The sequence below is a fragment of the Nanorana parkeri genome, unplaced genomic scaffold (assembly GCF_000935625.1).
Source record: "Nanorana parkeri isolate BGI_ZX_2015 unplaced genomic scaffold, ASM93562v1 scaffold1637, whole genome shotgun sequence".
Taxonomy (NCBI): domain Eukaryota; kingdom Metazoa; phylum Chordata; class Amphibia; order Anura; family Dicroglossidae; genus Nanorana; species Nanorana parkeri.
The window spans coordinates 106,508-115,479 of record NW_017307905.1 but is presented as its reverse complement, the minus strand read 5'-3'; the positions used below and the strand labels follow the sequence as shown (position 1 = coordinate 115,479).

Genomic DNA, 8,972 nt, shown 5'->3' with positions numbered 1-8,972 from the left:
TATATAGTAAAAAGACTGTATGGTATAAATGTAAAAAAAAAAACTGGAAAAAATGCTGCAAGGTGCTGTGCTTTCCCTCACTGGTCCTTAATAAGGTTGAAGTTTTCCAGTTATTGCATTTGCTCCTTTAGTGATGTAAGTCCGTATAGGGAGGGAAGCAAATGTAAATAAATGCGAAAGGTATCGCAATCTTTTGCCTCAGTCCAGTATTCTTAGTTTGACTCTTGCAAAATTCGACTTCTAGAACAATTCTAACCTAGATTTAGAAATTACAATGAAAATAACTGTGTTTACAAGTTATGCTGCATTTTTTGTTGTTGTAATTACTATAACTTTTAAGGTCAGCGGAATGAGTTTGAAAAAACCTGCATCGTGGATATCATGTTATTGGCCCCCATCATTATTTTGGCGCTATGATATATTTATTACAGGTATTTATATGGCGCCGACAATTTACAAAGCGCTTTACATAGTGAACATTCACATCAGTCCCTGCCCTCAAGGAGCTTACAATCTAACGTCCCCATCTCACAGGGGCCAAATTTAGACAGGAGCCAATCAACCTCCCAGCATGTCTTTGGAGTGTGGGAGGAACCTGGAGTACCTGGAGGAACCCCACACAAGGGCAAGGAGAACATGCAAACTCCTTGCAGATGGGAATCCCAACCGGGACCCCCAATGCTAACCACAAAACCAATATACTGTAAATATTAAGTTTATTTTTCCTGAAGTCTTTGGCATAACTTTTATCCTTATTTATAACCCGTTGGCATTGGCTCTCCCTGGCCCTTTAAGAGGTTCTGAACGACTGAAGGTGGAGGCGGGCTATTACATTGTGACCACATTGCGAGCCATCACACAATCAGGATCCTGTCCCACCGACTCCCGATGGTAAATGTTGACCGGTAGCTGTCAGCCACAGCTCGGACACTGTTGTGGGAGCGCGCGAGTGAGCATGCTCTCAGCACAGAACAGCAAACCAGCTAGATGCATATATGCGTACACCTGGTGTTAAAGCCCCCCAATGTGCTGACGCATATGTACGTTACACTGGTGCAGGATGGTTACGTTATATCTTTGTTTATTAGAATTCTGGTAACATTTCTATGAAATCTAAAGAAGCAAAACCTAGACAGCAGCCATTGCTGACTTCCTTCTGGACATGCTCGTTTCCTGGCTTCAGTATTTTAAGTTACTTACCCAGAACAAGCATGCAGGTCAGGAAAGTCAGAGAGAGGTCTGCTTGCAGCTCTAAAAAAAACAAAACCTTGCTCCATCAAAATCAACATACTCGCTAAATGTTGTAATAACCTAAATCCGTGGTCATGTGACAAGCCGGGTTTTAGCGAATATGTTGATTTTGATGGAGCAAGGTTTTGTTTTCTATCTTTGGACAGCAGAGTGGGAGGATCCTTCTTTGGGTGCCCATAACATAGACACTTCCTATTGGCTGTCCAGTGGTGGGGTCATCTCAGGCTACAGAAGACTACGCAGACTAATGATGTCAAGATGAAGGGACCAGTTGGTGAAGGCACAGTCTGGATCGCCATCACTGGTCCATTTGGGGGATTTCTCTTCACTTTCTGTCTATTTAATTGGGTGAAGGATAGCGGGTATACAGACGATAAATTATACTTTGTTTATTACAGTGAGGAAAGTTTAGAACCACTGTTAGAACCTACATTATCCCATAATGCTCAGATCTAGGTCTCTGCAATATCGTTTCTCCACGTCTGGGTCCATGTTTACTTCAAAGACATCACATCAAAGACATGACTTGAAATAATGGAGTGGAGGATATTAGGATGCGCTGTATCTTTCTGGAGTATGGTAAAACCTATGTTGGGTCTCACTTCCTGTCCAGGTGACTCCTGCCAGACAGAACAGGAAATGAGAGAACGTTTTACCAACAGGTACACAATCAGCAGTTTTAATCCTGACAGATGTTCTAGCCATTCCCCTATGCTGACCATAACAATAAAAGGTTTAGGTAACATAAGAATGACACATACACAGTGATCGGGCATCTTTTTTTCCATTAGATCAGACAGTATTCAGACAGTATTTTGAACAGTTTCTTTCAATGATGCCATACAAGGGTGTGCCCTTTCAATACAAACATGGATTAAAGTTAGTATAAGTGCATGTTAGAAACTTTACTTTTAAAAACAAGCTTCAGGTTGCATATGAACATTGAACAAGGGGGAGGTAATATTGACTTGTTTTGCTTCCCACTGGCTCTTTAAGAAATGCGCAGAGGCATTCCTGGGGATCCTGATCATGTGATCACTGTGAATGGCTTTTACAGTGATCACGTGATCAGGAGCACTTCCTACCGCCTCCCGATTGTTGGTAAGTGACCAGTAGCTGTCAGCACAGTCACAGTGCTGAAGGTGCAGGATTGAGTGTGCTCCTAGCACAACACAGTGCCGTGTATACACTGCCTGTCTAAAAAAGTCACACACTCTAATATTTTGTAGGGCCGCCTTTAGATTTAATAACGTCATTTTGATAAGCTTATGCAAAGTCACAATATTTATTTCCATCCAGAGTTGCAGTACTTTTTCATCAAGATCTTGTAGTGATGATCCGGGAGTTGGACCACTGCGTAAAGTCTTCTCCAGCACATCCCAAAGATTATCAATGGGGTTAAGTGCTGGATTCTGTGGTGGCCAATTCATGTGTGACAATGATGTCTCATGCTCCTTGAACCCGATGAATCCTGGCATTGTCATCTTCGAATATGCCCAATTTGCCATCAGGGAAGAATAAATCCATTGATTGAAAACCTGATGCCCCTTTATTGGGGACATAAGGTTGCTGAACCTAGACCTGACCAACTGAAGCAACCCCAGATCATAACACTTATACAGTGGAAGGCTCTGATCTATTTGTTTAGTTAAATCCAGGTGGTAACTTTTTTTTGGACAGGCAGTGTACTGTATATGTAGTAGCAAGGAATAAGGCCCACCACCATGCTGCATATATGCATTTGGCCGTTGGGTAAGTTATAAGTTGGCTGTAGTTCGGTTTTAACTAAAACGATTGCGTGCAGATTTGGATGCCTTTTGGCCCGATATAGAATTAGAGGAGAGTATGGAAATGTTTCTTACAGTGGGGGTCATTTTTTTATATTTGTATTTTTTGAGTGTAAATGTAATAAGCATATTTTAGAAGAAAAAAAAGTCTAAAAACTTTCACATGTGTCTGTTGAAATGTTTATCGAATGATGGGAAACCCATTATAATAAAGGTGCACAGTTTTTTTTTCTCCACATTTTGATCTTCTGTTTCCAAAAAGCTAAGCTATTGATTGCTTGTGTGTTTTTCTCCTTTCCTATTTGGCAGTGTAGTTTTTCTCCACACATGCTTAAGTTTTATATAAATCTAACACAGAAAATTGTGCAAAATAACTGCAGTTTGGAACACCTTGGATCTGAAGGGTACTGGTAGTTGTTTAGTGAGAGCACCGCACAAAAATCTTTTCCTGTACAAACGAAACTTCTCAAAGCCCTTAATCAGTCAAGACCTTTTTAGTTTTGGATAGATAGTGGAAGGTTTTTATAGCTGTCTGCGCCACCTGTTGGGGAGAATTAAGAGAGTAACAAACGTATACAAGGAATGAGTATAATTTTGTTTTTTTATTTCCCTGAAAACTTTTTTATAAAATTTGGACATGTTGGAAAATTTTACCATTTTGATTAAATTCATTGTAATCAATAGAAGAGGTAAAATTAGGTTGGTGTTTGGTATTTTTAAAGAGCACTATGGGCTTTATATGGCTCCTGAGGGTTACAGAAGCTCCTTTTAACTACCCCGTACCTGTTGTTGTGCTCAAATATGGCCCCCTCATTCTTTAAATTTTTTTGACAGAAAAAAATTAAGCGATAGGTTAGGTTGAACTTGATGGACTAATGTCTTTATTCAACCTCAAATACTATGTAACTATGTAACTATGATAGTACACAAATAACAATCGAATGCACAAAAAAAGGATCAAATACACAAATACAGAGAACATACATCGGCTCTGTTCGGTCAGCCGAAGATGCTCTGCATGTTCAGCTGAGCCGAAATGCAGAGGGACTTCGACTCAGCCGATCCAACATCTGGATCAGCTGAGCCGAAGCTCCGGTAGCTCACTCGCTTCCGTTCTCCCCTTTTTTCTTGGCATTCGGCTCAGCTATTCTGCTTGGTACCTCGTGGTACAGAGTAGAATAGTAAATAAGTGAAAAGAGTAAAAAAAAAAAAAAAGTAGAAAAAAATATTTTAAAAAATGTAAAAAACAAGTAAAAAAAAAAAAAAAAAAAGATATTTTAAAAAAGAAAAAAAAACAATTGGGCGGAGCTAGAAGTGACAGCTAGTTCCGCTCAACTGTGTCTTATTGGCCGACACCTGCTAGAGTCTTCTATCAAGTCTCGACCAATGAATAACAACTGGACGTCACGGCCGGCTCCACCCAGTTGTTATTGTTTAATGACAGATCAGCATCCCCAGGTCATTTGGGGACGCTAATCTGTCATTACAACTGGGTGGAGCGAGCCGTGAGATCACAGTGGGTCCGCCCTGCTGTCATTTGCGGGGAGAACTACCGGCCTTCGGCAGGCCGTTTGCCCCGCTTCGGCTGTCACTTCGGCTCAGTTGAGCCAAAGCATATGCCTTCGGCCGGGCTGACCCGCTCGCCCAGCTTCGGGAGCTGTACAGGCTATTGTGAATAGCCGTACAGCAGCCCTTCGGTTCAACTGAACCGAAGGGCTTAGTAGGGTTGCCACTTTTTCTTCAAGTGAAACACTCTAGCGCCGCGCACAGAAATTATTTTATTTTTGGGGCGAATATAGGAGAGAGCGAGGAGAGGCAGCCAGGGAAGAGAGTAAGGAGACCGGCTATAGAGGACTACAAATCCCAGCAATAGATAATACAGCAATACAAAATTATATGAAGCTACATACTCTGTGTTGCTCCAGGTTCATGGCCTGATGTCTACAGGGTCTTTAGTGGCCTGTGCTGGGCCTTTTGGGTTGGCTGTGCAACCCGGACACAGCCTTCTAAACCCGGACAGGTGGCAACCCTGGGGCTCAGGCGGCTGAAGAGAGCCAGAGGATCAGCCGAAGCTACGCCTGTATCCTTCAGCTCAATAGTGAATAACCTCCTAAGGGCCCATTCACACCACTAGTGTTGGGCTGTGTTGCTCAATAACATTGCATAGACTGTGATAGATTATAATCTCAATACAAATTAGTAAACTAAACATGAGATTGTAGTCCATCACGGTAGTAAGCTTAGAGTGGTGGCTACTTTACAACACACACAGGGACCACGGGGAAAAAAAGTAGCCACCCTCCAGAAGGAAGGACAGTGTCAGCACCAATTCAGAGATGATTGGAGGATCTACAGCTGAATGACACATAAATAAGATAGATTTTTGTTAATAGTTAAGGTACTTGAATGCATTTTTACGATTAGACATTTGTGTAATTCTGTGTTTTCTTTTTGTGCAGGACATCTCACTTTCCAGGACTGCTTTGTCACCTCTGGTGTGTGGAATGTCACAGAGCTCGTCCGTGTGTCGCAGAGTGAGTATATAGGATAGGTATATAACATAGGAATAGAGATTACTCATGAACTCGTGGTGCTCATAGACATTAGTCTCCCCATGCAGCCAAAAACAGGTGAATTTAGTAACTTATCTAATGTCAATGGAGCAGACCCTGACACACTTATCTGGTGGAATAGTAAACCTTGCCCAGATGCTGTTGTCTTCCTGGGAATGACCTGGGGTCAGAGGGTTCTGGAGCAATCCTCCTCCGCCTGGGTTAAAATGAATGGTTGCACAATGGAACTATTTCCGTTTATGAACCACCAAAAGATGGAGATGCTTGAATGGGCTAAGACTGAAAGATTTTACAAACTATGGCCACCCATGGGGAGGTTGAGATGAAGTAACTGTCCGTGGAGACTAGAAAGAGTCAACGCTGAGGGACTGGCATCTTTCTGCACTGCACATACTTAAAATAAACCTGCCATTGATGAATTATGGAAGCTACCACTGCCAGGCTGTTATGAACCCCATATTTAATAAAAGGAACAGCACCTCCGATATGTCTGCCATTAATCCATTTATTGCAGTGAATTGTCACTGGACAGTTTACCTTTTATATCTGTATAGATGAAGTCTCTGATCCGCATCAAGTAGTCTTTTAAGAAACTCAGGAATTATATCTTGAATCTAAGGTGTAGTTAGCAGAGGTGCACCCAGATTTTACTTTTAAAGGCTTCATCAAACGATGAATTAAGTGGAACTCCAAAGATAATTTTCCTAATTGTTCTCACTTCCTATCCTGGTGACAACACTGAAATGGAAGGGAAAGAGCTCCCCAATAGGGTCATCGATAGCACTAAAAACTAACAGAGGATTTCTAGCTGGAGGCCCACCTTATGTTAATGTGAAAGGATGCTGAATATCAGGCTATAGGCCTTAATGTTATTTTAGCTAGTACTGCACTGCCATGGGGCATTCAACTTCAAATCTTTCCATTTCAAAAATAGTGCAGCTCCTTACTGTGCACAATTAACCCAAGCCTCATTTGATACATGCTTTTGTGTTTTTTAGCGCCTGTTGCAACAGCATCTGGCCCTAACTTCTCATTGGCTGATCTGGAGAGCCCGAGCTATTACAATATAAACCAGGTGACACTTGGTCGGCGGTCCTTAACGTCTCCTCCATCCAGCAGGTAAGAGAAACCAACGAACCATTGCCAAACTAAAGAATTCATTACCATTGTTAAAGATTTCCCTTCTGTACAGCTTATGAAGCATGAAGCATAATGTTGTTAGGTGCTTTCCTTGGATGACATTATTAGTAAGACACCTTAGGGTTCCTAACTTCGGACAAGGGGTGATTGTGCCGGCCTATGCCATCTGCCTGTAAAGATGCAGGAACAGGAGTGACAGTGCACCCAGAAGTCGGCACCTTACATGATCACTGGGCATGTGTGCCCACATCGAGGAGACCCCTCAAGTTAGGTCTAGTTAGGCCAAGTTAGGCAAGCAGGCCTAGCTTGGCTTACTCTGCTCTAAAGCTGACCCTGCCTATAGTCCTAAACTTTAAAAGTAGTATACCTAATTCCTGTGTCTATAGCATATACACCAGCCAAGGCATTGTAGTGTAGCACTAAGATCCTCAGCAATTACTGATCTTTATCTGACCAATAGCAACTTTACGAATGTCCTGAGTACTTTTACATGGCAATAAGATCCCAGGCACATTCAGGCTCAGGTATATCAGTACAAGTGGTCAGGTCTAGTTCTTTTCTCAGGGTGCAAAAAGGATGGGCGCCATTCACTTTAGTGGAATCGGGATATGACCAAAACAAAGTTGATCTCATACTTCAGGCTGGGCCTGAATCTCTTAAAAATGTCTATCACAGAGTCTGTTTGTACATTAACACAGCCGATGCTGGCTGTACTTTTGCAGAACTATGGCTCCTTCACAACTGAGGTTCAAGTATTATCATTATGTTCCAAGGCAGGACAACATGGAAATGCTCCTGTGTATACGTTCCACTCAACCAGTCACTCACATTTCCATTGTGGAGGACATTCACCATTTGTTTCCTCTAGGCCAGACACTCTTGTCTCCAGCATCTTCAGGAATACCCCTCCCAGGAGAGGAGATCCTTGCATCCTTTCCACCCCTAGCCCCAAGACCTGGACAGAGAGACAGATCTTTGTATGGTGACATCCTTCCAGGGAAAAAGCCGATGAGGGGAGAAACAAAATAGGAAGTGTCCCAAATAGGAAGCGTCACAAATTTGACAGTTCTCCCAGGATGCCTCACCAGGTGCAACCTGTTGATGAGAAAGCATGGAGCCGGCTTTCTGGCTAGTTAGGGGGGGATAGCCGGCTTCCTGGCCGATCAGGAAGCCAGGCAGCATGTAATGACTCACAGCCCGGCTTCCTGATACCAGAAGTTTTGGTATCGGGAGCATTTGGCCGACTATGAGTACTCACTCAAATACTTGGTATCGGCACCGATACCGATACTAGTATCGGTATGGGTGCATCCCTAATATTTATTTATATACAGTATATATGTGTGTGTATATGATGACACATGCCCATGCCTCTCTGTTCATGTCTGTCATTCAGCTCGACAAAGCGCCCCAAGTCTTTGGATGACAGTGAATTAGAGAGCCCAGTGGATGACGTCTTCTACCCGGGTACGGGCCGATCACCTGCAGCTGGGGGCAGCCAGGCCAGCGGTTGGCCGAATGATGTGGACACAGGTAAGAAATTTGCAGCTAGTGATTTTTTTGTTTGCTCAGGACGCAGGACATTTCTGTGAAAACATAGATCTGGTTCCTCGAGTATCATTTCCACACCTGAATTGTCTATCTGCTCTGCATAGACCGGATTTTTTACATCTCTATAGGTTTATCCATGCAGACCTATGTACTGTATATGTATCTATGCAGAGTTATTTCATTTCTTTTTTTTGTATCTGCCCAGAGATCAGCTTTCAAGCCATTTTTTCAAACAGTGCTTCCCTGTTTGAAAAATGTTATCCGGCCCCTGAGGATGCAAATGAAATGTGTATAATTTGGATGTTTTGCTTTGATTGACCCAGCTGGCATACTCTGCTCTCATCACCTCGCTGACCTATGTTTCTGTTTCTTTCAAGGACCCGGGTCTCTTAAGAAGTCAGGCAAGCTCGAGTATTGCCAGACCAGTTCTTCTCGCATGCCATTCACCCATCATCCCCTCCCTGTGTTGGCTGGAGTGAGACCAGGTAAGTCATGGATTGCATCAGCAGGGTTGTAAACATCGGATTATAGGTATCTAGAATAAGTGGCGGGAAAAGATGTCCTAGAAAGACAGCTCTCAATGGACACTGTGTTAGGAGCACCCAGGCTGTGGTATGTAGGATTTTGGATTGAACCAACACCAAAGTGCAAACAACCTCACTGCCAAACA

General features: G+C 42.8%; 1 protein-coding gene across 1 annotated transcript in view; it reads left to right on the top strand.

The window, feature by feature from the left end:
- Window positions 1-8,972, top strand: part of NFIX (nuclear factor I X) — a 189,643-nt gene that overhangs the window by 138,920 nt on the left and 41,751 nt on the right. The window contains 5 exon segments of the mRNA XM_018570949.1: window positions 867-891; window positions 5,498-5,572; window positions 6,610-6,730; window positions 8,148-8,284; window positions 8,680-8,787. Coding sequence (XP_018426451.1) covers window positions 867-891; window positions 5,498-5,572; window positions 6,610-6,730; window positions 8,148-8,284; window positions 8,680-8,787 — 466 coding nt within the window.